Genomic DNA, 27,970 nt, shown 5'->3' on the forward strand with positions numbered 1-27,970 from the left:
AAGTTAGTTCGTGAGAAAGATTTTTTTTTTTTAAATAACGATGCATCACATGCAATGCGACTGGTTTTCGAAGGGCAAAGATTCGCCAAGAGAACCGCGTAACTAGAGCAATTAGTAATTGACAATAAATAATTTTCTATATTTCTTTGAACATATTGCATTAAAAAATTTGTAGCAACTAAAATAGAAAATTAAAAATATACCGGCTGGTGTAAAAAATTTGATGAAATTTTAACCCTGACTGCGTCTGCTACCGATGTGGGTTATATTATTCCGCCAGAGTGACTGTAAGAAGAGGCTGTTTGACCAGCTAGCTAATCATCAACCGGCTTTGCCAAAAGGAGCTGGTGGTGCTGCTGCTTGCTACTAAAGGCGGGCGACTAGACGAACCGACGACCAACGTCAACGAGGCAAACGAAACGGGTCATGGTATGCAGGCACATAAAGGGGGTGAAAATTTTCACCACGTGTTCAGCGCCAACTCACCTGCATGCTGCGATTGACTCTATGTATAATACCTGCATACTCGTCGTCTTTTGAACAGTTGCACAAGCCGTTTGCCCAGCCGTGTGTAATTCGTTCCTGATCCCGCATCGGGGAATTCATTATCAGTGTAAACAGAGGACGGAACTCGTATTGCTAACGAACTTCACCTCTGCAATGGAAATGAAATTTACTAGAATTTTCAAATTACTTCGCTTTGGTTGGTTTAGTTATGTTATATGTATTTAATTGTAAATAAGTCCCCGTTACACAGGAAATTATTTTAAAGCGTATCAATGTTTGCAGTGTCAGATATTAGTAACAACAATTATTTATTTCGGCATTTTTTGGCTTACGAATTCATGTCGCTTATCAGATCCTAATTATAATTGTCTCGTATTGCATGAATTAAATTTAAAAAAATGCAATTGTATCGTTAAATCACAACTTTAACATCTGTAAATTCATTTTTAACTATTTTACACATCGGATTTATTTTTACCAATCGATAAGCTGAACGAAAAGAATTTCTGTCTCGGACGATTTGTATCAGGCATATTTATTCACGGATAAACTAATTTATTGTTCATTAGACTCAAACGAACTGTATGGATTTTATGTTAAAAAAATTTATTAGAACAATGTGACTTCTCTGAGTCATTGTTAGTAACAGATTGTTGTTAGTAAAAGAAATTTTCTCTGAATCACAAAGACGTTTTTAACTACATTCAACTTGAAGAGGTTTAGTTATATCTTTTTAATATTTTATCAGTAGCCGATGATTTGTTCCATCGTATGGTAAAATAATATTCTAATACCTATTGATTAACCACGAGCTTCTCAATTTCACTAGAGATTCATATTTTACTATATTTTTTCGCTGTTGTCATGCTTGTTATCTAAAATTCACCATTATATGGGGAATTTTCCTCGTTATAAGAGGTGGAAAATTTCGAAATAGGATAAACTTCATAAGTATGAATGGATATTGCGTTTTCCGGCGACACCCACGTTTCGCAATATTATGTATATATATATATATATATGCTTCGAGCAATTTTTTAACCCCGCCGTGAACGTTCCGTGAATCCCTCGACTCTTCTATCTACTCCTGATCCTCTTTACCGGTAGCCGATAACGAGCCGTTCTTACCGATCGATACAAGTCATTTCACGGACTCTAATTGTAAGACCGCCAATTTTCCAGTCAAATTTTCTCCAGAGGAATTTTTTTTCGAATTTGCCAAGTTTATTAACTTTCATCGTCGTGAAAAAATTTCCCCCCATTGCCTATTCGCGACATCGACAATTACCTCTCGATCGATTATAAAAAAAATCCTCTTCGTTTCGTCATCCCGTTGTTCAAAGCGCCCCCAACGACTGTTGGAACCCCCTTAATTGCCACTCCTACGGTTAAGCTCGTTTCCGTCGCATCCTGGCACGGAGTGGAGTATTTTTAGTTAGTTTTCTTCGACGCGGTGTATACAGTATAGGTATGTACGTAAGTATGCGTACCTAAAAGAGTTCAGCTCTGTCGCCAAGCAGACCCGCGTTTTAAGTCTCGAAATTCGGAGGACAACAGATCGCCATACACGACGTTGGCTACCTTCGAATATCTTCGCCGATAATTGTTATAATGCGAAACAACGATCCTCGCTTATTGTAAACGTGACTGTGGAACACACGTCATCTCTGCTGCATATCATCACGGATAACAAGCTGAGCGAACAAACGTGCCCCGATTATAATTGTAGCACCGGATGATGAAGATCAGTGTGCATCATTTCAGACCGATTTAATCAGACTGATTGTGAGTCATTCGTCAAAGTTATTGTCTTGTTTTTTCATTAGACACATACATCTATATGTACGTATAAATATAGTCAACCGAAATATTCACTGCGTTGCACTTGGTCGTGATTACATATGAAAATCCCAGATAAAAATTTACTGCTGCAAACACACACAGGCTGAGGGACAAAGTTGTTTTGCACTTGAATTAGTGCAGGAAAAAACAAAGGAAAGGAAAAAGAACAGTAGAAAAATGTCCGCCACTTGTTGTACGGTCGTACGATATAGCGAACCGCTACCGCTACACATGAGACGAAGTGTTTTTTCATCATCACAGGGGGATCCTTCATATATTGGACATGCGCATACTGCACGAATTGCGATGCAGTATGTATTTTTGTCTCAACTGCAGCGTCTGTCAGTTCTAACCCTGAAACGAAAATTTTTAACATGAATTGTTATTTATTCGACGATGTTTATATGGAAATATTATCCTTGATTTATCGCATAAATTTAGTGTCTGGGGACAATCTTTTATACATATAGTATACATGTAGCTCCCAGACCGACTCTGGTATGTACGGAAAACACATGGATGGTTAATTTTATTCAATGTTTCGTTATAATCACGCACCGACACTGAAACAGCCTTCGTGCAATCGTTTCACCGCAACATGCAGACGGATAAAACTGAGCAACGGAGAGATAACGTGATAAAGGAAATGAAGTTGCCCACGGTAGCCGGATTTTCTGGATTATTGATCGAGGCTCTACCGTTGATACGTTATAGACAGCGCACAACGCGTCTACGGGTTTTCAATTTTTCAACAATCTATAATAGGAATCGACTTAATGTTATTAGCGCAAACTGAAGTAGCGAAGTCAGTTTCATCAAGGGGTCAAGCGTATAACTAGTCACTTCGTTCCCCTCTGGCTAACTTGTTTTCGGTAAGAAAAAAAACCGCGAGTGCAATTCTATACGAATTATGTGACAATGACTGGCAATGAAGGTGACGTGATAATATTAGATGCATTGTCACGTAATTCGCATAGAATCGAAGTCGCATTTTGTTTCCGATCGAAAACAAGTTAGCCGGAAAAAAAGACGGCGTTAATGAATATTGGAAAATTTGAATCGGTCGGTAAAGACTGACTACACCATCCTCTTAGATCTAAAGTTGAGGATGGAACTCGCATTGCGACGAAACAAATGCTGTCCGATTATATACTCTCGTCCAACGGCCAATAACTGTCCTTATATCTCACTCCTCACTTCCACCTCTATCTCACTCCTCACTTCCACCTCTATCTTTGATCAATTCGATCACCGAGTTTGTGCAGCAGGGCTGAATTGCCACTTCATATATTATACGGTTATGCTAGAGCGGTAACACGCTCATTCACGCTCATTGTCTGAGGCAGCAGCTGCTCATTGCGATTAGACGACGATGAGCAAAGTGGCGTGGTTGGTATGTACAACAATACTGCGCTCACAGTGTACGTAATCTAGAGACTCTTATACCCTGCGGAACGTGGGCGTGTTTCACCGTCACCGTAACGCTTCACGCTTTTAATATCATTCATCGATACCAGGGAATGCTGATGGGATTCTTTTTCATTAATAGTAATACCTCGATCCAATCCTCGGTTATATTACAGAAATTTGACGTTTCGAATCTTTCGTTTAATTAATTTTTTCACTCTATAACTAACTGCAATCCCACCGTATGTAGGTAGGTATAATGAGAATTAAACCTCATCGCCACCACCCTAATTGCGGAGTATAATAATGGGCATGAAATCACGTCGTATAATCCACCAACGTGCATATATGCGAAGAGCGAAGCGACTGGCGGGGGATCAGGCCATAGAATATCTGCTGCAGGGTATACGAGCGTGCGACCATGATGATGGCACACTTTTGCAACAATAGCCCCGCAAAGTCGAACACTGATGTATGCAGCAACGGATCTACCGCCAAACGTCATTCTTCTCCGCGTATATACCTATACGTTTACAATATCTATATCTACGTCCGCCAGTTTGCCCCATTTTTCGTTATATGCGAATAAAAACCCGATGCCGGGTATACTCCGAGTATATCAACCATTATATCTATAGATACATAACTGTTCGGTCGATGCGATCAAACTACGGATTATCTAGGTTGAAATTGGTTTCCCAGAGCCTTCAAGAACGTAACTAACTCGGAAAATGATTCTTACCGAACGGGCAGATTCGTTGGACCTTCAAGTTCAGATAAGAATTATACACTGTCGTCAAATGTTCAGGGATTATACAAATTGAAGAAAAGAAAACGCCGAGATTCTTGGCACGAAATTTAATTAATCTTCAACCGTATTTTCCGCCGTTCGAATCGGACATTCGCCAATTAAGTGCACCGGCATTAAACGAAAATTCACTTGACGTTCAAATCCACGTTTAGATATGAATTTCGAAGGAAAAAAAACTGATACGAATGGTCGTTTCGCAGTTTTATCACTTTCCTCAAAGTCGATAATGACCTGCTTCGTACACAAAAAGCCCGGAAAGTGCGCATTGTCCATGGGTCTCAATTAGAACTATTGCGCGTCAACGGTATAAGTAAGAAGAGACATCGATTATCATTCATTGTGAAGCTAATTTGTTCTATCTCTCGCACTATAAGATTTTACACTCCCGGGTAAAATGGATCGATAATCAGGCGAGGTTTACTGTCAGAAGTTTCGACACTTGAAGCCTCTTCTATGGTTGTTATTAAAACGTTATTTGCCGAGTCTGACAACAACGGAAAATCTCGGGCCGCTATGGACGTTAAGAGAAACATTAACACACACACACGCACACCAATCGCTGTCTCATCAAGCCGTTTTCTTCTCCACTGTTGAATTCTGTGTTATAAACTATGTCATTTACGCTCCTCTTCCATCCGCTTTCCATCTTTAAGTACCATTATCATAATCTTCTTCACTCAGTTTTTGGTCCCATCATGATTATTGTCACAAGTTTTGAATTTTATTCCGTCTTCATCCTGCATGATATATAACACTCACGATCCAATAATATAATCCAAATAGAATTAAGCGGTTTCAGAATATCAAGTTGATACGATTCCAATAAGTGCTTCCGTCTGTTCCTCAAACTCTGGCTAACATCTCAGAACTTCCTCGTCTTTTGGTTAGAAAATTGATAGTAGGCAAAAAAGTTTAAAACACCCGCAACTGTCAGAGGACTGCTGGGATTTTGGAAATTGTGCAAAGAAAGTTATGAAAACGAAGTAAAGTTGAAAAAACACGTATAACGTAGAAGATTAACCTAAGCAACACGATATTTAAATCCTTGGAATACGTCTTCTTCTTTGATACAGTTCACAATTGACAGTCACTGTTATTCGTATTTACTATAAATTAATCAGGACATCGTTTATTTTCATCCCAAAAAACGTTAGACGTCTACGTTGTGCAACGAGTACGGACTTGCACCCGTGTTCGTATCGCTGCATAGGAGAAAGTGGCTGGCGAAAGGGGTTGTTGGAGACCCTAACCATTGGCTTGGCTCGTTCGAGCGCAGCGATGGTACCCATCAGAGCAGATAACTCATACCGATACTCTCTGCTCGACGTGGCGACGGTAGTGGAAGAGGTGGTGGTGGTGATGGTGGTGGTGGTGGTGGTGGTGGTGGTGGTGGTGGTGGTGGTGGTGGTGGTGGTGGTGGTGGTGGTGGTGGTGGTGGTGGTGGTGGTGGTGGTGGTGGTGGTGGTGGTGGTGGTGGTGGTGGTGGTGATGGTGGTGGTGGTGGTGGTGATGGTGGTGGTGAACACGACGGGCGGTCGTTGCGTTGGCAGATATCGTCGAGGGCTGATTGTGAGCTTACACCTCTCCGCGCCCTGTTGGTATCCGAGAAGAGCTCCACTATCGTTTGACCGAGGAATCGCCGAGGCAATATCCTCAGCTCTATTTATACACTGTTTTCCAGTGTCCGTACATCTAGTCTTCCGTCTTTGATACCCGTTGCAAAGTATTTTTATAGCGAATAAATTGGTTGAATTTTAGCACCGCTATATATACCATAGGAAAATGTTCCTTTTTTCCTTCCTCTCCTTTTTCCGAACCATTGATCATTTGGTCGTAATAGCGATCCGATCTGCTGTCATTTCTGCTGACGTCGCTGTAGTCTTTTTCTGCTCGCACTCGTGTATCTTTTATGACCGATGTGTCAATCTATGGGAGTTTGTGTAACCCCGGCAATAAATAATGGTTTCTCTTTTTCTCGCTTGGCTAATCGCTGATGCATGAAAAATATTTGTGCGGTTTTCTTTTGCGGAGGAGGGGAAAGGGGAGGGGGGGGTGGGTGAAAAATGAAAATTGAAATACATATTGAAATCGCAAATTCGAAACATGCACCGAAAATTTTAAATCGAATATTATAACACTTTGGGTTAATAAATAAAATTTCTTTCCTGTTCCAGATCTATCTCGCTGAAAGAGACCAAAGACACGACGTGGCGGATTCGGTGACCTCTCGGCTGTGACAGCGAGCACAGATAGATAGGCCGAGAGATGCGCGAATACAAGATAGTCGTGCTAGGTAGCGGAGGTGTCGGCAAATCTGCCCTCACCGTCCAATTTGTCCAAGGTATATTCGTCGAGAAATACGATCCGACAATTGAGGACAGCTACCGTAAACAGGTGGAGGTTGACGGGCAGCAATGCATGCTCGAAATTTTAGACACTGCTGGCACGGTAAGAACGATTATCACTATACATATACGCTTCGTCATCGTCACTAATTCATTACACTCATTCATTACGTAAATGAAAACCTGCTGCATAGGCAAAATTAATTTTTCGACGAAATACTCTTTCAATATTAGCACATTAAACTATGTACCGTAATTTTTACGTGTACGTTGCGACGCCATTTTGTCGTCGTATTTAAATTTTAATGTCATTTGATATACCGCATTTTTCACTATCGTTACTCGATGTAACAAAATAGGAGTCTGGCAGTTTGCGCGACGCAATATGCCGCTTGATATTCGTGTAATTGACCTAAAACGGTCAGCTGATAACCGTTCCGGCGCCATATTGTTTCAGTCGCGTCCCCATTCGCTGATTCCCCTGAGCTCCGAAAAGAATGACAGGTCTTTTGATTGATATTTTCAGGAACAATTCACGGCCATGAGGGACCTTTACATGAAGAATGGTCAGGGCTTCGTACTGGTCTACTCGATAACGGCACAGTCGACATTCAACGACCTTCAGGATCTTAGGGAACAGATCCTCCGGGTAAAAGACACGGACGACGTGCCAATGGTACTCGTAGGCAACAAGTGTGATTTGGAGGATGAGAGGGTAGTCGGAAAGGACCAAGGAGTCAATCTGGCCAGGCAATTCAATTGCGCGTTCATGGAAACCTCTGCCAAAGCCAAAATTAACGTTAACGACGTGAGTGTTCTGCAATATTACCGAAAACGCCCTCAAAGTTCTAAACAAAAAATATCATATGACGCATCTTTAAGTACAATTTTAATCCTCTTGCCGTTTCGTTTCAGATCTTTTACGACCTGGTGCGACAAATCAACAAGAAGTCACCGGAGAAAAAGATAAAGCAAAAAAAGAAAGGGCTATGCCGACTTCTGTAAAGAGAGAAATGGGCCTAAACCCCCCATCGTATCCTTGTACGCGAAAATACATACGAAAGAGATAAACAAATGAACATATGCATATATATACATATATATGTGTGTACACATCTATCCACACACATATATATATATATATATATATAATATATATCTGAATTTGAACACACATACCAGTGGGGGCGTAAAACGAGGTTTCAGAGGAACGGGATAAAATACAGAACGGGGAATAGGGAAATAAACCGAACGGAGGGAGAGTATAATAAACAAGTGACGCAAGGAAGACAGGTGGGTGGGGCGGGGCGGGACTCTAAGCTTCGAAACCGATTAAAAATAGGAAGATGGGGAAGATGACTATAAAGGAGAAGAGCAAGACATTCGAAGAAAATAGTGTTTTCTCAAGCACTGATCACAGGGAGGAGTGGAGAAGAGGGAGCAACAGAGAGGGTTATTGTATATACGTTGGTCCGGGGTGGCTCGTGTCAAAGGTGCGGCTGTAGGCGTACAACGGCGATGTCTTACCCTGTGACTTCGGTTATCACTGTAGGAGTTTTGCATAAAAATTATTAATTAATAATATTATATATTTAGGAGAAGAAAAAAAATAATAAACAAATAAGGAGATGATGATAATGATGGTGATGACGAAGATGATGATGATGATGATGATGATGATGATGATGATGATGATGATGATGATAATGATTATTATGCTGAAGAAAGAAAAAAAAACATGTTTTGGGTGTACGCCGGTGTTGGCCAAGCCCTCATGCACCATCGCTCGACGTACATCTCTCTTATATAATATAATAGTAATTATACATAGACAGTACATACATTATTATTAATGATTATTATTATTATTATTATATTATCAAAGCATCAAAATATTCATAAGTTATCAACCGTTTGTTTCTCGAAATCGATTTATGGTTTTTTTTCTTTCTCTTTTTAAAATTTTTTTTTCTATATCCGTATTGAAGCCAATAATAAAAAAAATTCAATAAATGTTAAACGTTGGTTCAATCGTTCGCAACCTCTTACAGATGGTTGGATCCTTTCCTTACTACGATAGATATTAGATTGCTGAATATCGATTGTCAAGTTGAAGAGATAAACATAGATTTAAGCGTAATTCAAGCTTTCAACTAACTGCTCGTTCAGTCAAACTCTTAACTACATGGATCAACCATTTTGACGATAACTTCTCCTCGGTGTTTTCTATAATTTTAGAACTCTTTTTTTCATAACATTCGTATATGTAAAGTTAGCTGACTTGTAAGAAAGATTATAGGAGAAATCAATTTCAAATGATCCACGTCTATTATAGAACGATGTGTGAAAAGATTTATTTCCAGTTTTATGAAATTGCCAATCAACATATTGTGTAAGTGTACCAGTGACGGAAACTTGTTCGATCTTTCTTTTCGGACATCCGAGAAGCGACAATGGAATTTCGAATTTCCTCATTGGCATGACTAAGAGAGTGTATTATTAATTAATTATTGCAACTCTGCACTCTGGCTTATTACCAAAGCGGCAACAATACGTTGCAAAAAAAAGAAAGCCATCAGACATTTTCGAAGGTTCTATCGCAACGTTTCGCATATTATGCAATTTCTTTGTACTTCGCAATATTGCCAATTATACGTATGAAAAGACAGAACGACGATAGTTAAATTTGATTTGAATGATAATTTGAGTGATAATATCGCATCTATTAATCATCCGACATTGACCATTTTCAGTTTAGTATTACAATGGCGCCTAAATCAGACTTAGCAATGTTGCAGAGACAATACAATAGTTGTTTTCGACTATCCTACTCGTCAGAACAATCCGAACCTCCTGACGAACACCGGCTCCGCAACGATACTCTGCAGCACCGCGGTGAAAAAGACAATGTGGAAATTCGACGAAGCGGATGTGAGAGACTGGGCGGCTGATGTGTTGTTACAGTCACAGGATCTCGCCTCCTCGAGAACAATGGGATAATACTCGTTCCAAAACGCGAGCGCTTTGTAATCGACGGCATTGTGATCGCTCATGTTGATGGTCCTGTCGATCAGTAGAATGCCGGGATTCTCCTCGGTGTAAGGTTCCCACTTCACGCCCATGCTCGCCTGCGAAGGGTTCGCGGTCTTTACGAAGTTCGAAAAGAGCGTCATCATAACGTCGGCCATCTTCTTGTCGGCGGGGTTCCACTGCACGGAGCTCGCAGCGTGAGGAAGGCCCCAGACGAACTGGAGTTCGAACATGTGAGGGACTCCGGCCCAGTCGGGAACACCCTCCGTGGACATAGCCGTCCGCGGCCGGTAGTCGAACCGATAAACGAAGGCCGATTTCTGCCGCGAGACTTTTCCCGCAAGAAGAGTGAGACCAGCGGCGTAGTTCTTCTCGGTCTGAAGGTCGAGGTATCGGTCTCTCAGCACCATTTCGTCCTTGGTCGGCGGGTAGGGTTTGTAGTAGAAGAGCACCGACTTCACCAGCATATCGGAGTCCACCTCGCAGGTGGTGTTGTCCTCGAACTTCTTCGCCGCGGCGGTTATCTCGCTGTCTATCAGCGCCTCGAACTTATCCGAACTCAACGCCCCGTCAGCGTTTTCGTCCCGCCCGTTGCCGATAGACTCGATGTAGGCCAGGGCCTGCTCGTTGTTCGAATAGCCGACGAGCAGAGGAACCGCGTTGAAGTTGCCCATCTCCAGGGTGACCAGCGGGTCCTCTGGCAGGAACGGCTCCGTCGTGTTGTTCGTTTCGTAGTCGACGATCGGTCCCCACGTCTCTATGTGGGAGGATTCCTGCACCAGGATCTCGGCTCTAACGTTACGGAGACACTTGATGAGGTCCGTTGTCGGGTGACGATTGCACCCGAACTTTTCCGCTATCTGGTCTACCACCGACGTCTCCGTCTTCGGCGATCCGACAGACCCGATAGCGTCTCCGCTCATCGCTATTGCCTTGGAGAATTTTCCTCGACTCAATGGACTCAGTATGTGAAGACCCACGCTTATCGCTCCCGAACTGTGACCGTATATCGCCACGTTGTCCGGCTGGCCGGAAAAGTACTGGATGTTTTTCTGCACCCAGTCCAACGCCGCTATCTGGTCCAGCATTCCGTAGTTACCAGGAGCCTCCGCGTCCGTCGATGTGAAAAATCCAAGGATGTTCAGCCGGTACGCAACCGTCACGATCAGCATCTGAGTACGTAAAAGTCACGGTCAGTTGGGATCGCATATATGATAGAAGAGATAAAAATACTCGGGGGAAGTTTACTTGGAAAACAAGTGTATGATATCGTTTCTTATTGTGTGATCCTCGTTGATTCCCAGCGTATCGAGTGATTGCTATTTGACTTGTAAGGATTTCATAGCGTTCCTATCAGAAAATGTAACGGCTTGGAAGGGGTCACAAGAATCATTGTGGATCACCTAAAACACTGAGGAATCATTTGAAATCAATGGAAATCATTCGGTTAACTAGAAAAGAACGAAAGCACGTAATAAGATGGAAATCAATAGGAAAAACTCGTCATCAGTGTTGATAAATTGAAACCATTAATCATAAAACTTACAAAGATTTCCATCATTTTCAACACTTTCACATAATTTTAAGTGAATTCGAGTGATGCTAAACAATTTCCGTTTTCCCTGTTTATTCCTCGTGATTTTGAAGAACATTTAAGTCGTTATGAGTTCCTATGATTGACAATACGATGTCCAACTACTGTTAAATTTAGGAAATCCTTGACACAAAAGGACGCATAATTAATGTTCTTAGACAACATGAGAACCTTGGCGATTATTAACAGATTTAGGTTGTGCAAAAACTAATCAATTTGCAACTTATTACTCTGGTGAAAACCTGCGAAACACAATTTTAGCTTCCGTCCAATACATAAAGTAACCCTAGGACTATTTTCAGTATTCAAATTCATCGCAAATTCGCATAAATTTCCTATCCTCCACGCGAATATCACGTCAGTTGGTCCGTTGCGCTTCGATTCATTGATCTAACATCATTCTAAAAATATCTTTACCGCAGCTGACATACATACAGATATAGAGGTTAAATGAATTCGTTTTATAGTCACACGACAAAACAGCAAATTTATTGCACGAGAGATTGCATTCAGGAATAATTCTGCTCAACGAAAATTTGCCGAATAATATCAGTGTGACTATCTCCGAATTCTAACCGATCACGCTTGGTTAAAAATTCACGGTCAAGGTCCTGATCCGAGATTTCAGGTCCTGGCATATATAAATGTATTAAAAGTTGGTGTAAGGGTGACCACGCAATTACGCGACTATTATCACATACCTGCCTCTAACTGTTCCGTATTTTCGACCCCCGATCCCCTGCGATAAGTCAAATTCCAAGTCATATCTTGAACCTTACACCGTGGGCATATTTACCAGCACAGAAAGTATTGTTGATTACTCGATCTTTATCAAGCCATAAAAAAAAAACATTGAGCCAAATCCCAGAATCGAGTTATATATTTTCACGCGACGTGTATTGTACCTGCAGTAACTCCTGCAGCACTTTTCCCAGTCCAGCTTATTTCAGGTACTGAATTGAGAAAACAAAAGTTATAAGACCTGTAGAATACGTTCGAACTTTTATTCGCATTCTATTTTCAAGCCCGAGGTCCACCTCGGACGAATTCGTGCATGTAAACCGTGACATACGTTATCACGCGCAAGACTCGGGGTCGTTATGCATGTCTCCTAAACACGCGAAACATCCAGATTTAATGACAGTAATCTCATACACGACTATCAATAGCATGCTATGAATCGATTTCGACGAGAGTCCTGCGACCCTTTCAAGGCCGTTCCGAACCTTCCGAATCGCAGTATCACGCTGAGTCCAAAGCTTACCTTCTGTTTGATCGAGAAGACTGTGGCGTCCCAAATGGCTGGAGTCCCAGTGTTGAAATCTCCGCCGTGAAACCAGACCATCACCGGCCAGCCCTCGCCCGGTGGATTGCCTGAAAGAAATTGAGCTGGTCAGTATGACGCGAAAACACCAGGCACGCGATACGTCCAAGAATACTGACTCCAAATTTGAAGTGAATCGGTCGAGCCGTTCTCGAGATATTCATGGCCCCGCAAAACGAGCCGCGAAATGGTGAACGTTATTCTAAATGACAATGCTTCCTACTGATTGATTCTATTAAAAAAATACTTGAGTGAATCTCGATCTATACACACCCTTAAAACATGGTTAAACCCTTACAATTGAACCAGTACAAATTGCTTCGCTGTCCGTACAATGGCGCTAATTCAAACACAACACCGTTGAAAAGTAACCATTTCCATATAATTCTGTTTGATTGGCGTAAACATACGAGCTCCGGTAAGAGTTTGCCGAGTTTTTCACTCCTTGCAGTACTTATACTATACAAAATATTGTTGGAAGGAGAATCGAGCCTGCGGTTGAATTGCGGTAATATCACGAATCTCGCAACGGCGATCCATTGGCCCAGTCGCATTTTCGAGGGTTTAAAACCCGCGTCCAAGGTCCGTCGTGATGTGTACCTACACGAAGGGAGCGAAAAATCCAGCTAGAAATGGCGATGGAATGATTTCAGGGGTGGAGGAGAGGGCTTCGTGACTATTACCACCGTATCATGGCATCTGCGAGGAGGGCGAACGGATTGCGTGTCCAAAGCACCGTAACGCTGCAACACAACCATCCCTTCTTCTTCACCAACACTTTAAAACCGTATACTTTATTCCCTTATCGATCCAGGACCGTTCAGCTTATGTCCAAATGGCAATTCTTTCTTTGTCGTTGTTCCCGTCAACCCAGTTGCTGTTTGACTGTAAGGGTGCCCCAGTCCGGACTAACTGCTCATGGGTGCATAAGTGTGCCAAACTTCGAGTACAGTGCAGCAACTCTGGTTAGTTTGGTGCCCAGAGTCGATTTGTCGCAGGCGTCGAAACGGATTGTCGAAATACGCAGGTGATTGGCCAGCGACGGTCCGAGCGATTCTGATCGGTATACATATAATTTTTATTTATTTATTTTTTTTTCCCCACCTTCGACAAAGAAAATGTCAGCGGTGCGTTCTTGTCGTACGTTATAATGTGAGTATCGTGGCTTTGGCTAGATTTGTATACCCGGGGTTGTTTATCGCAACGATTACTATCGTCATCTTCAAGGAAACTGAAAGCCCATTAACCGAGGCGATATTATATGCCCTTGGAAAGTTTTCTCGTTATATACAGGCACCTTGATGCAGGAGTCGTAAAGAAGTAAATCGTGGATTTGATTTAAGGGTTGCATGTAAGTCAGACGTATAAAGTTGACGGGCTGACTACCCTGCCGGAAATTTCATCACGTATAATCGACATGATCTGGTTAAAGAAGTAGACAAATTACTTGGCTCGTTTTCACACCGATACTGAAATTTACTTATCACAAAGGCTTCGGGGCTTGGCCATTGACCGACTGATTGTTCGCATCCGGAATCGATAATCTCAGTTATAGGCGAAACAAATCCACACTTCGGTATTCCGATCGGTTCGAATTCGCTTCTAGTTTTTCACAGTTTCGCTCGTTGAAAACATTGTAATATTCGGCACTCATCCGGCTGTACGTATTTCTAAAATTTCATCCCCGTTTACTTAATATGTTTAAATCCTTCCGTAAGGGTCTGCGAATATTATATAACAGAGGCCCTTGTGAATAAATTTTGTAACACCGATGGATTTTAATTTTAGTCAACTCTTGAGGCTTGTAAGGTCTTTGTCACGTTGAACTTTAACTTCGCGTTGCTGCGGAAAGAACTTTCTGCAGTAATATCGCGTGTCGTTGGGTGGTAAAAATTGTAAACGAGAAAAACCAATTTCAGTTGGCACAAGGCTCTGTCTCAATTTTTCTATTTTTCTCTTTTTATTCAACATGATTCATTCCTGCATTTTTCTACACCCGTACTTTTCACAATAAAATGATAGGCAGAGGTTAAATTCTTCATTCTATTTTTGTATCGGAACTACTCGACATCCAAGTCTCACTTAAATTTCATTTGATAAAGTTAAGTCGAGCTGCTGTTTGCCTTTAATTACAGAACACCATTTGTTAATCCGCAATTCTAAATCAGGATCTAATTTGTCACCTTAGCAATTCAAATGCCAAGGCACCCCCAAGTTAAACTACTTGTGACGTTCATTCGTTTCCGCCGCTGCAATCTTCCGCCGGATATTTCCATCGCACCGTTATCACGGCGAACTTACCATATCATCACGGTGATTAAAAAATTCCGCGCAATTTTTTTTACTGTCATTCTCAGCGCTACTCTAAAGCGATACATATCTCGATGGCCGAATAACTTAAATGAGGAAAAGTTTATCAGAGCTCACCATCAGGCACGAAGACATTGAGGTAAAGACAATCCTCGCTGACTCCTGGATCATCGGCATCATTGATGGCCAGAAGTCTGAGGTAAGTCCGTTCATGGAGCTTTTGTCCACCCTCTACTTGCTGACAGGATGGAGCGTAGGTGGTGGCTTCTTTGATCCCGGACCAGGATGGAAGCGGGTTTGTATCAGGCGCAGCAAATCGAAGCTGACGAATCGGAGGCTTTGCATATGGTATTCCAAGGTACGCGAAAACCTTCTGCGTCCGCATCCACGTCATCTAATAACAAATTCAATCACCAAAAGCTAGAGTAACAGAATTTGGTGAACAGTGATTCTAATCGCTCAATGTACCCTCTGATTATATGCGAAATAGGAAATGACGTGTTGTGTCACGAGCACCAAAAAGTTTCGATAAAAATGTTACAGCTACTCTTTCAGAGTCCGGTGATTATAGGCTTGTTGCCGACACGGATCACGTGACTATGAACAATTGCCCTCCCCTCACAACTTGAGAAAATATTTATTGTTCAGAAATAATGATACGGCTTTGTTTGAAAATAATTTATGTGCCGTGAAGAAATCATATTCGACTCAAAGAAATGGCAGTTTACTGTAAATACTGAATTTTACTTTTCGTACATAAGCACCCGAGTCAAATGAATGAATTCTTCGCAATGGTTGACAAACTAGATACAAAATCTTAAACACTTGAATGCATGTTTAGTTTATACGTTCGATGAATACTGGAAAATTTTTTTTATTTGAAATTTTGCATGCGAGTCTATTAATAATTGACATAGGTACAAATTGGCAGGATGGCTAAAATACCTGCACAGCATTATTGACTCTGCGCTTTGCAGGACGTGTTTAACATGTGCGGTGGAACGAAACATTCAGTCGCATCTTTCATAATGCACGATGATTTAGGCGTTGTAATAGGATTGGTGCTTAATAACAAGCCAGTGCATATTAATACCTCACCTCCTTTCCGACCAGACTACCCTGAAGGGGTATCTTGATCGTTGGTGGTTCCCTACCGACGCCTTGCCGAGCATGAGTTCTCTGGGAATCGACGTTGGGAATCCCATTACAGAACAAAGCCAGCAAGGATAAAGTGAAGGCGAATCTCGTGCTGTTCTTCATCGTGTTTAACCACCGACTGACGACTTGCTGCGACCGAGGAGGGCTTTCCGATGGTGCAAGGTAGCTTGCCAAGCGAGATCGCGTGACTGAGTTCGTCTCGAAGTAAACTCCATTCGTAAGGACCTGCGCTCTAGACTCTCCTCGTATTCGCGTCTTGGGCTTCTATAATATTTTATTTATCACAACGTGATTATTATTATTATCATCACCATCGCTGTGCTGTTAGGTTTCCGGCTGCAGCTGCATGGTCTTCTTTTTCATCGATAACAGTTTAACAATAATGCCTTATGGTCGCGAAGAGGAAGATAAAGAAAGATTTCCGTTCAGTATTCCATATCGACTCTCTCAAGAACCGAATCCTGACAATCTCGACAATCCATATTCAACTTTTTTCGTTTGATTATACAACGTCTTTGTATTGTCAGGACAATTAAGCCATTAATGGACGTGAAAAGAATGGCAGAAAATAATCATCCAAAGCTCTGAACGCCGTTCGCGTCTTCGGAAGATATCTCTTCTCCTTATCTGTGCGTTGGCCCATTAGAGGTGACCTTGAACAGTGCCCAGAGTTAATTCTGTGCAGTTCACATTCTCCTAAATTATGATTACCTTGCGTCAAGCTCGTACACAATGCGCACATTACCCACTGACAAGATCTACGACATTACTTAATGTCTCTTTGGAGTAATTACCTTGAGTGCTCTCCACTGTGAACCGGCTGCAATTCGACTCCTAAATCTAGCACGTCTTCGTACCCTCATAGATCCTAGAATGCGATAGCGCCGCAACTAGACCTCGGGGTCAGGCTCGTTCTAGGCTCAACATCATCACCTACTTTCAGCCAGCTTGAACTATAAACGGTGCATGATAAATAATACTCGACTAATTTCTGCTGTGATCGCCGCACCGAATCCGAAGTTTACGCACCGATACATTTGTTACAAAATTCAGTTTTTTCACACTAGGAAATTGAGAAAGGTGGTACGAGTTTTTGCTAAATATATTTTTCGAATAATTTGGCGAATAGAAATATTCGTTCGCACGTTTGTGTTAAAAAATGTATTTGGCAAACATAGTTATAGATTATAGGAAATAATTTCTTTTCGTTAGAAGGTATATCGGTATTATGATTTATAAAAAGAAAACGTATGCTAAATAAGTACGTCCGACACACGTGGTCGCGTTCAATCGCTTAGACTAATTAATAGTATATTGTACACCAAGGGAGCCAAACGGTCACTCCTGCGGTAAACTCGATTTCCACTGTGCGCGAATGCCGATTTTGCTTCCTGTAGCGAGGAATAACGCTTCATCGATCACGCTGGTGCGATCGAGGTTAAGATTCATGCCGTCCGATGGCGTTATTTTGTAAGCGATCTCTTGCGCAGCCCATCTCTTAGAACCAATCGCGTCCCGCTGCGAGTGAAAGCCATCTTGGATTTTCGACCAATCGGATTCGAGATCATTTAGCGATTTCCAAGATGGCTTCCATTGGGCTAACAGCTGACCACTGAAATATGGTCTGCGCAGACCGAAACAAAAATGCATCCGTCGGAGGAACAAACCTTTGTCTACTTTTTCACATGCTATGCTCCCGCATTACAGGGAGCGAAATCGGCCTTTCCGCGCATGTATGGAAAAAACATACGTATATGTATTTCTTATTGCTTTTTTCGTATCCTGTCTTTTTGTCTTTTGTACAAAAATATTTTACATCACTGTTGCACGAAACACAACGTGCTTAAAATTATTGTTAGCACGCAAGTTTGAGGAAGAAATTTAAGGAAAGTGAACTCACTTCGTTACAATAATATTAGCTTACAGTCGGTATGAAGTAGTGAATTAATATAGAATAAAGTTTCGAATGAGATAAAAGAAAAACTGATTGAATGTCTTAATAATTGGATAAAATAAATTACAATAAACATTAGCCATGCACAAGAACCTTGGTATTGAGGCATAAATTAAAAATGTAATCTGATCTACAATCTTAAAAACCAATCAAATATATGCCATGTTAAGTACTCACTCGAACCTCTATTGTTTAAATTGACAAAAGCACAAGGTAATTGCTCCAAAAATACGAGGATCGATTAATTGGGGTTCGGTGAAATTTGTGTGGAAAAATATTTTCAAAACACGAACTTTGAATTAAGACTCAGGATAATAGTAAAAAAAAATGATAAAAAATATTTTCCGATTGATCGACGAACCTCAATTTTTACATTCCTCAATAACCTGGGGTACTTCATTTCAAGTTCTTACATAAATGTTTACTAATAAATAATCATAAAAAGTGGATTACAATAAACTATATTTACATTTGATTTTTAGCGTGGTAGTTTCCGTGAGATTTGAGTCAATCGTTAAAATTTATTGTAAACTGTGGACTGAATTTTTTTCTTTTTTTTGTAATAGGCTCCGTGCAACTGAATTACAAAGAAGATATGGAAATCTTCCTTTTTTTGATTTACTTATATCCAACCGAAAAGCAAAAAGCAAACAATTAACTCAAGGCTCGATCTACCGCCGCATCATGATGTTTTGCCTTCTGGCAAACTGTACATTGATCTTAACATGTATACGATAATTGTAAACTCTCTGAACTAAATAAGATAAAAATTTCAATTATACGTATACTAAATTTTTTTTCACTGAAGCCATTAGTCACGCATTGTTCGCACATTTCTAAGGCACGTGTTTATGTATATATAATTTTAAGTTTATATAAGAAAAAAAAAAAAATTTCCACACAGCTTGATATGCCACGTTCAAAAATATTTCAGTGCGACATGCGTACATGCAGTTGTAAAAACATGCAGAAACGGCTTTTGGAACGGTCTCAGTCTAAAATTGCTTTAAAAAATCATACAACCAAAGAAATATTCGAAAGAAATGTGCTGAAAAAATTGAAATTAAAATCGAAATCAAAATACTTGCGAGAGATACACAATGAAAAGCTAGTCACAGTTTGGAAGTGTCCAAGGGACCTGGATGAGATGGAATAAATAAAAAAAAAACAAAAAAAATGCAATACAGCATTCAAATTTTATCCAACCAAGGTGAAGCTTTCGAATTAATCACTTTCACGAGAGTCATTATCAATGTTTGTCATTTTAACGTCAGATAAAATACATATTATGTGAAAAGTTAACAAGATTCAGTTAAAATTTGGCCGGGCGTTGCCAAATACTTGTTATTTTTTTTTCTTTTTTTTTTCGTGAAATGTTCACAATGCAAACTTCCCATCGTAAATTCAGTCGTTATATGTATATTGTGTATATATGTATACTATTTAAAACACTCGTTGAGATATTCAGATTACGAATACGCGTATATCATATATATATATATGATATAACTACGTCTAATATATTATTCTAGTATTTTTTTATTCTACACTTTCTACACAAAATTTTTTACCCTCGTCCTTGTTTTTTTTTCTTTCCTATTTTTTTTTTTTATCTTGAAAAAAAGGCGACAGATCTAAACATTGTCCAGTCTTAGAGTCTATTTATCGCAATTAGAATATCGCTTGTCGTGTTATATTTATATCTCCGTTATAAAACAATTCTTCAACGCTCCGACTTCGAGTAATACATATTTAAGTAAATTAACCCCAAAAGGATAATTAGGAACATAGTGTGTTGATTATTTGCGGTTTTCCCGATACATCTGGATCCAGCCGTGATTGTTGAAATTTGGTTGATCATATTATCTGTAGGGTAAAAGACGCGAAAAAAAATTGGTAAGCAGAGAAAATTTTAGTCACATTTTTCAGCGCGCGAATAGTTACTCGTACTTTGACGTCTTACCTCCAACGTTTGATCGAGGTGTGGAAGTAATCCGCATTACTGGATCGTGCGGAATTGGTTTAAGCGGCGTGGGTGCGGGACTCGGAGAGTTGCCATAACATTGTCCTGGAATAGCGATCAAAAGTGACAACCTTGTATTTCTTAGTCTTATTTACAGTTAAACCTCGTTTATCCAAGATAACGTGAGGAGGAGGTACCTCGGATAAGCGAAACCTCGGATAACACGGAAGAAATAAAAATTTTGAAAATTTCAATCATTATTTACGTATTTGAAATGGTAAAATGAAATTTAATCACAGAAGTATATTAAATTGAAAATCTAACGAACGTAGATTAATCTTTGGGGTAGAAAGCATTGTTACTACATATAAGCAACAAAGTAAAGGCTCCATCCGTATTATCCGAGCATAACGCGGAGACTCGGTTGAGCGAAGGCCGGAAGAACGAGGTTTTACTGTAGTTCGTTATATTGTGAACAGAGCGAACTAAGAAAAGAAAGCGCAGAAGCCTTAGATTCTTATAATTTGTTTTTTTTTTTCTCCATGGGTAATGTAATCATTGTCCCATGTTCCTACCTTTTTTGTACAAACGCATTCCCTGCGTTTTGGGATCGATATTTCTTATACAATGATCCCCAGCTTCTTTGATGTAGATTTCCTCGTCGTTAACTATCAGTCCAACGAAGCACTCGTTTGTACTAGTGTCGTTTCTCTTCGTGTACGTATACATAACGCCATTTTCTTCCCACTGTCCAAGACACAAATAACTGCGTTCTGAAAATTTAGAAACGATAAGATAAAAAAAGCAAATATATTCACAACGATGAAATTAAATTCTTACGCACCCTCGTATAATTCACCGGTACTACAATCACTGACTTTGTAATACATGATTTCTCGCGTGTTGCAATTACTACTTAACTCTGCGCACATTCCAGGAAGATCGGTTATAACTCCCGTATACTGGCCCGTAATTGGGCAGGGAGATTCGACCACGCGTTCTATTCCTTAAACAAAAATTGTTCCACATCTCAGATGAATGGGGCAATAAAAATTACATGGATGAGTCCAAATTTTTTTTTTCTTCTATTTTCTCTTTCGATCATCATTATTAAATAATCAGTTAATTTTATTTGTCTACTCACTGGATTGTGTCATCCAAACGGGTTTGTCGAGATTCGGATCGTCGCAGAGGTAACTTTTGTAAGTAAGACTCGTTGCCGTACCTGTAGAGAATAGAAATTTCGATAAGAAAAGGATTGTCATTTATTATAGTTACTATTATTATTTCATGTTTTTTACTCTCACCTGTGGTGAATTCCAGAACGTTTTCACTACGTTGTTTCATCATTAAACACACGTAACCCTCCATCTCACTGTAAAAGAATGAGAATACAGTTCCTGATTTGTAATTTTAGAACGACTAACTTTTCATTCAATGAAATGATAATTCTTAGGATCAAAGAAATGATATATTACCGATATAGGGAATTTTTACTTTTTATACATTTTTTTCCGTGCTCATGGATAATAGAAAATTATCAAAATTATTATAATTACCATTGGTCCTTCGAATAGACGACATAACGTCCGCTTTGATCGTTCGAATCGACAGTTACGAAAGTGTAACTTTTATATCCATTTGTATCCGTAAACGTCATCGTGCCGTTTACGATCAACGATTGTTCCCACTCGCCGTGCGACCATTTCGGGAATCTTAAAGCCAAGAATGAAAAACTTGACTTTACCCGAGTTCATTTTTTCAAATATAGTTAGAAAATAACTCACAGATTACGGATACTTACAATGCTACATGATTTCTCACGTAGTCTGGTACCGTTTTTTGGTTCGTCGCTTTGCTCAGTACCAGAGTTTCGTATCCGCTAGTTGAATTTTCAAGATTTTGTGTGCAACTCGAGTCGCTGCTGAATGCCAGGTAGGTTTTACCTTTTTTATTATCGACATGATAAAGCTGAAAGGTAATTGGCGACGTTAAGTCATAAATCGTACATTTTTGCATCGAATTTGTTCGTTCTCAAAACAAAACCCATATGTACCCTTGTGATGAGGTACACGTTTGAAATTTTCTAACAAGAAACTTACACCGCATCGATATTGGGGTCGACGTTCTTCGCCTCCTTGCGCGTCCAGAAGAGCCAAGTATTTCGATCCGTTCGGCCCGTCCCAAGTACCGAGACAATTGAATGTAATATCTGTCGGAGAGGAAGATATATTGCAATGGTAGACAAAAATCAAATTCTCAAATTATACCCAATGCCTGTTAATCACATTGAAAAACATAGAAATATGAATTTCTGATATTTTCTATCCCGGAAACAAAAAATAGACAACGACTTGTTAGAAAATATATCGGTAAAAACGTGATATGAGATACTGTGGCATAAGTGGTCTTACAAATTAGTGCGAAGTATAAATGTCAAGTCAATTTTAACGAACAAGTATTAGCGTTCACATATTAATTTTCATGCTGATCCTTGCCGAAATTACCGTTAGATACGTGTCTAAATTTTCATTTTTCTGATCTTTTGCTAAGTGCGTGTGTGATTCTGATCAATGTCACAAAACAAAGCGAACTAATGTGGATGCGCAGGTGACGATGATTCAAGCCAGCATGATTTGCGACCACGTATGATGAGTACAAAGGTATGGAAGAGAAGTAAAAAAAATGAAAATGAAAAACAAACGAAAAGAAACAAGGAATAACGAGGATGCGACAAGACCATCACGAACACAGAACACTTATGCTCACTCATTATCTGATCGCGAGACGCCTTTCTCGACAGACTGATGAAATCATCCCTACCAAGATTCTCGAACGAGCATCGTTTGAATTTCAAATGAAACACCGATCCGTCCGGGCAGTTGCCAAAGTCAGATGAGAACGTGTTACATTCAATTTTTTCTTCCGAACCGTCGTTTATATTGTACGTAAAATGGTAACGTCCTTCAATCGGGCAATATTCGTTCCTTATCGGTTGCCCAGCGAATTCCTTAGTACCTGAAATGAAAAATGACTTCTTATCACGTATCAAAACAGGATGGAAATAATATTTCCAGTTCTATAGAACTGCACAATTTTTTTTAAATTTGATAGTTGGTGTTCAATACAGCGCCTTATTTTAAATGACACTCGTTATTCGGTGCATGTTAGGTTGCTTGCAGTCAGGCGAAATTCGAGTTTATTTCTTGAACCCAACATACTCTAGGCGGATGCTTGTTCTAAACCTTTTTCTATCGTTAGTTCAAAGAATTTTTAAGAACCCTGCAAAATTCTTCGCAAAAAGAACAATATTCTCTGAATAATGAGGAAAAAAAGGAATTTTTCACCAATAAATCGTATGGTAATCGGCGAAATTTCCTAATTCAAGCAATGCAGGTTGCAAGTAGGTATGTTAAGTTGCATATCGGCAGGCGTTTCGTGGATAATCATGACTGAACTTTTTAGTCGACTTTAATAACGACCATATACAATATGTAAATACCGTCAGAAACGGAAGTCGAATATCATTTGTTGGCATTTGATATCTTTTTCTGATATATAATGTATGTTATGCAAAGACGTATCACTACGGATTTTCGCAAAATAAATATCGTATATTAGAGCTCCGAACCGGGTAAAGTTCGTCGAGGTTCATAAATCGCATAACCGATATCTATGGGTACCGGTGATAGAAACTACAAAACAGCTAGAGGTAAATATACAATAGAGAGGAATCCATCCTCCCCACCGGAAGTCTGGTAATTCCATACCACTTTCCCTCAAGGGTATTTTTTCTCTTTTTTTTCCGTTCGTTATTTCCTCTTTTTTTTTTTTTTTTTGTAAATGTACTCTACTACCTGTGCTCACATAGATATACCTATATATATGTATACCCATATTGGCGATGCGTAAATATTTTTGTAGGATTCTCCGAGACTCGGGTTTACCCTCGCGACACGTGGGAAATTTGAGATAGAGTTTGTTACCCTTGATTTAATATAGACTGAAATTAATACTTAAATCTATGAACAGTGAATTAGTATGCGTTGTTCAATCCTCACATGTGTCCATGAATTAAGGACGAACCTAAGGTTAAAATATTGAGGTATGAATTAGCAATTTGAAAAAAAAAAGAAAAAGAAAGAAACAACACGAATCACGTGTTAAGAATACAGGTAAAATTTATTCATGTCTAGTTTGTAGTCAAAAAATATTTCCTCGTAAAAAGTGAACGGAAAAAAATTTCAAACTTAATACAGGCGAGATAATTAGTGTGATCTCAGCTGATTCTGACTCGTATTCACTGAATATTTCATGGGACAGTGAGCCAGCTCTGGGAGATGACTTCTTTCGGCGTAACGAATTTCCTTTAGTCACGGAAAACCCAGAAGCGACAGGTAGGTAGCTTTGTATACCGTGAATTTATGGTGAACAGGAAAGATCGAGTACGCATGCGTCAACACATCCACAGATTTTAAACGAGTTAAAGCAGCCCAGCGTGTGCCACGAACTGCTGCCAACCTAACCTTCACAACGGCACGACTGGCGTCACGTAAGAGGTTATAAACCATTTCGTCAAATAGGTTGGCAGTAGTTCATAGCACGTACTGGAGCTGCGTTCATTCATGTAAAATATGTGCAATTTTCCCTGTTAACCATAAATTCACGATACACGGCGAAAGAGGTTATACCCATGGGGTACCGTATTATCGCCTGGTGAACATATTTTCGAAGAACGGAGCCCAAGACTTGGAAAGTAATAAAAATGAATAACACCGTCGTATAAATCTACTGTAATTGCACTTGCGCATGGCTATAACGTTGCAATATGGCGTCATGCGGTGTGATCAGCTGTTCGTATTAAATATGTATATTGTACGAACATGGATGCACAAAAACCTTCGTGCAAGCGTTCATACGACTATTTTGATACATTAAATAGATACAGAGTAAAATATACGATGAAAAACAATCTTTATTATTAAATATGAGAGCAAAATGGCGTCACCCAATACCGTGGATCCCGATAGTTTTTGAATTGTTTTCATTCTCACTGCTCTTTTTTCACGCATTTATTTCACTTCTCCATCTCATGGTTCGATGGTTCTTCTTCGTATACGAAGATGTATAAAAAGAAGAAAGAAAGAAAAAAAACTACCGAGCATAGAGCAAAAAGTGAGCTCATTGAGATCAGAAACTCGAGGCGAAGATCGCCGCGGAGTCCCACGCCCGACTGTTATAATACATATAGAAGAACTACCCTCGATCGCTGATCGTGTGGATGACATCGACTTAAATTCAATTGTTGTGTACGAGGTATGTACGCCACGTGTATTATATACACGTATAATTCTGAGGTAAAACTATAAATGTAAGATGGCCGGTGTCACGCTTCCGTAAACACCACGAATGCTGGGTCAACTTGCGGCAATTTTTTACACGACGAGCCTCAGCCTCATTATACGCTGGAAGAATAATACTTCGTTTCAGATTTCTTGTCGCCAAGAAACCCGACAGGTAGGTATAATAAGATAAGATGTATAATAGACACCTAGCCCTCGTCTAGCGGGATGAGAAATAAAAAAAAAAGAAAGTAAAATGGAAAAATAGAAAAACAATAAAAATTACCAATTTCCGCTCATCTCGCGATCGTTCCATGCGTTCGATTTTCTCATACAACAATTGTCAATTATACACCTCACAAACAATTTACAATGAATGATGAATATCAATTACGCGTGCGCGCAGGCGAGATCAACGGACGTGTGAAAAGAATACGCATACATGTATACAAGTATAAAGTGATAGCTGCAACGCTGCATCAATTGAAGTTACAAAGACGTGTCTCCAAGCTCGTATAATAATGTATCAATGCATACGTAATATGGTGATGCGGGCATGGATATATGCATAATGTGTGTATAGATATATATACATATAGACACCCGTGACCAGATCGTTTATAATTCGTTACGTTAGGTCAGTTTGTGATTATAGCATTACGGCTCTTTCAGCGTTGCCAATCGTTAATTAATACCCTCGAAACAGTTACCAAAGAATCGACATCGGTATAATAGCCTTCGTAAGATAATAGAGTATGTTTTTCCAAACAGATGTTGCTCAATATCAAAATGTGATACCTACACGTGGAAATAGATTAACACAGGTATACCCGTGAAATAGGTGTGTGTCTAACCGGTAAGATCGAAATTAACATGTAAATTGAGAAAAACGAAAAAGCAAGTAGTATATGTACGCTATAAATACAACGAGGATAAAAAACAAATTTTCATCAAACGTTGAAAATCGTAATATTCCGTCGTGTTTTTAGCAGGTTTTCTAAACTATCAACGTCGCGCGGTGCAGAATCGTCTTGGATGGCGCCAGAGATACACTGTAGGTTGTTAATATGATTATACATACTGGATCTAGGCATCTCGCAGGGGCGTCGTTTCATGAGTAATGTACCTCGATACGAAGGTAAAAAGTAAAGAATATATACACGTAGGCAGGTAGGCATGTATCAAGTGTGGGGATCAAAAACCGAGCAAAATGTATTCGGATACGCGCGTAGAGATATGAACGTACACGTATGTAAACGTATAACACACGAGTAAAAAACGGGTAGCATCCGCTGTCTAAGACATTCTTTCATAAGTGTTACACAATCTTCTCCGCACTTCCTTTCCTCTAGTTATTATACATTACGTGTGTCTTTATGCACATATATATATATATATGTATGTATGTAGGTGTACTTCCACTTGCTTCGTACCGTCGATGCATTGCTGTCAGTATAATGCAACGTATACAAGGAAACGAGGCGAATTAATTGGTATAAATTTATGCAATACAAATATTTATACGCTTTGTTTATACACCTGTAATAACAAAATCGGCCCCATGATAACGAGTATTTGAGTTATACTGTATAACATGTAAATAAGGTGCAATCACGCTAATTTTACAAGTACAACGAGTAAAGAATTTGAAAAAAAAAAAAAAAAAAAAATAGGAAAGGAAACCGAACGTCGTATATATTTACATATTTACGCAGGTGAGAAAGCGTCGGCTTACAATTAATGTACATCATAATACCGAATTACCTAATTAATCATTAACGAGCCGGTACAACCTTATATATACATTATACGCATCAGGCAGGATACAAGTTTCAAACTAGAACATAATGCGTTCTTAATTGGATATATAAGGATTTCGTTTCTATTTTTGCTTTTTCTCCATTAATTACGACGTGGATTCTGCAGCCGCGTAGATTTGAAATCACAATTCCAACATAGGTATATAACAGTGCCTGATGTGTGTCTGAGAAATCAAGAGAGAGACAAAGAGAAAGAGAGGCTAACGGAAAGGCAAACACCTTACACACCGGAATCCCGCGTGAGTCACATTTCGTAAAAGAAATATCTATAATGAATCAGTGATTATAAATTCCGCGGACTATTCGTTGCCGGTGTGACAGCAATAATTGCCAAGTAACTATCTGACGTTAGCTTCGCACATACACATGCAATCAACGTAATATATTTAAGTGATCAATGAACCGCGAAACTTGTGAATGTGGATATGTGTGATTCGCGAATTTTTTCCTAGATGATCAAAAAATAGACGCCTGTACAATTTTGTTTTTTTTTTTTTGAAATTTTTTTCCTCTGCATTTAATTTAAAAAGTCATTATTTATCGGAGCTGTTACGTTTCGATGC

The 27,970-nt window shown here is 39.7% G+C and overlaps 3 protein-coding genes across 8 annotated transcripts in view; 1 reads left to right on the forward strand and 2 right to left on the reverse strand.

Annotated features, from left to right (window-relative positions):
• Positions 1-8,622, forward strand: part of Rap1 (RAS oncogene family member Rap1) — a 17,223-nt gene extending 8,601 nt beyond the window's left edge. For both annotated transcript variants that reach the window (XM_046629711.2, XM_069136754.1), the window contains exons 2-4: positions 6,742-7,015; positions 7,439-7,720; positions 7,828-8,622. In XM_046629711.2, coding sequence (XP_046485667.1) covers positions 6,833-7,015; positions 7,439-7,720; positions 7,828-7,917 — 555 coding nt within the window. In that variant the 5' untranslated portion in view covers positions 6,742-6,832 and the 3' untranslated portion in view covers positions 7,918-8,622. The remainder of the gene's footprint in view (positions 1-6,741; positions 7,016-7,438; positions 7,721-7,827) is intronic.
• Positions 8,323-17,316, reverse strand: LOC124220582 (carboxylesterase 5A). The gene is made up of 5 exons (XM_046629702.2): positions 17,123-17,316; positions 16,269-16,981; positions 15,288-15,564; positions 12,801-12,910; positions 8,323-11,114 (listed from the first exon to the last, which is right to left on the reverse strand). Exons 2-5 carry the CDS (start codon positions 16,428-16,430, stop codon positions 9,747-9,749), a joined length of 1,917 nt encoding a protein of 638 aa, XP_046485658.1. The 5' UTR covers positions 16,431-16,981; positions 17,123-17,316; the 3' UTR covers positions 8,323-9,746.
• Positions 17,317-17,481: 165 nt separating this feature from the next.
• Positions 17,482-27,970, reverse strand: part of LOC124220583 (uncharacterized) — a 37,142-nt gene continuing 26,653 nt past the window's right edge. For 4 of the 5 annotated variants that reach the window (XM_069136753.1, XM_046629706.2, XM_046629705.2 and 1 more), the window contains exons 5-14: positions 23,015-23,263; positions 22,348-22,457; positions 22,050-22,216; positions 21,805-21,960; positions 21,553-21,620; positions 21,390-21,470; positions 21,090-21,251; positions 20,821-21,018; positions 20,246-20,350; positions 17,483-20,148 (exon numbers count right to left, since the gene is read on the reverse strand). In XM_069136753.1, coding sequence (XP_068992854.1) covers positions 20,006-20,148; positions 20,246-20,350; positions 20,821-21,018; positions 21,090-21,251; positions 21,390-21,470; positions 21,553-21,620; positions 21,805-21,960; positions 22,050-22,216; positions 22,348-22,457; positions 23,015-23,263 — 1,439 coding nt within the window. In that variant the 3' untranslated portion in view covers positions 17,483-20,005. Of the gene's footprint in view, positions 20,149-20,245; positions 20,351-20,820; positions 21,019-21,089; positions 21,252-21,389; positions 21,471-21,552; positions 21,621-21,804; positions 21,961-22,049; positions 22,217-22,347; positions 22,458-23,014; positions 23,264-27,970 lie in introns of all 5 variants that reach the window. The other variant, XM_046629707.2, reaches the window with a different exon arrangement.

The sequence above is a fragment of the Neodiprion pinetum genome, chromosome 5 (genome assembly GCF_021155775.2).
Source record: "Neodiprion pinetum isolate iyNeoPine1 chromosome 5, iyNeoPine1.2, whole genome shotgun sequence".
Taxonomy (NCBI): Eukaryota; Metazoa; Arthropoda; class Insecta; order Hymenoptera; family Diprionidae; genus Neodiprion; species Neodiprion pinetum.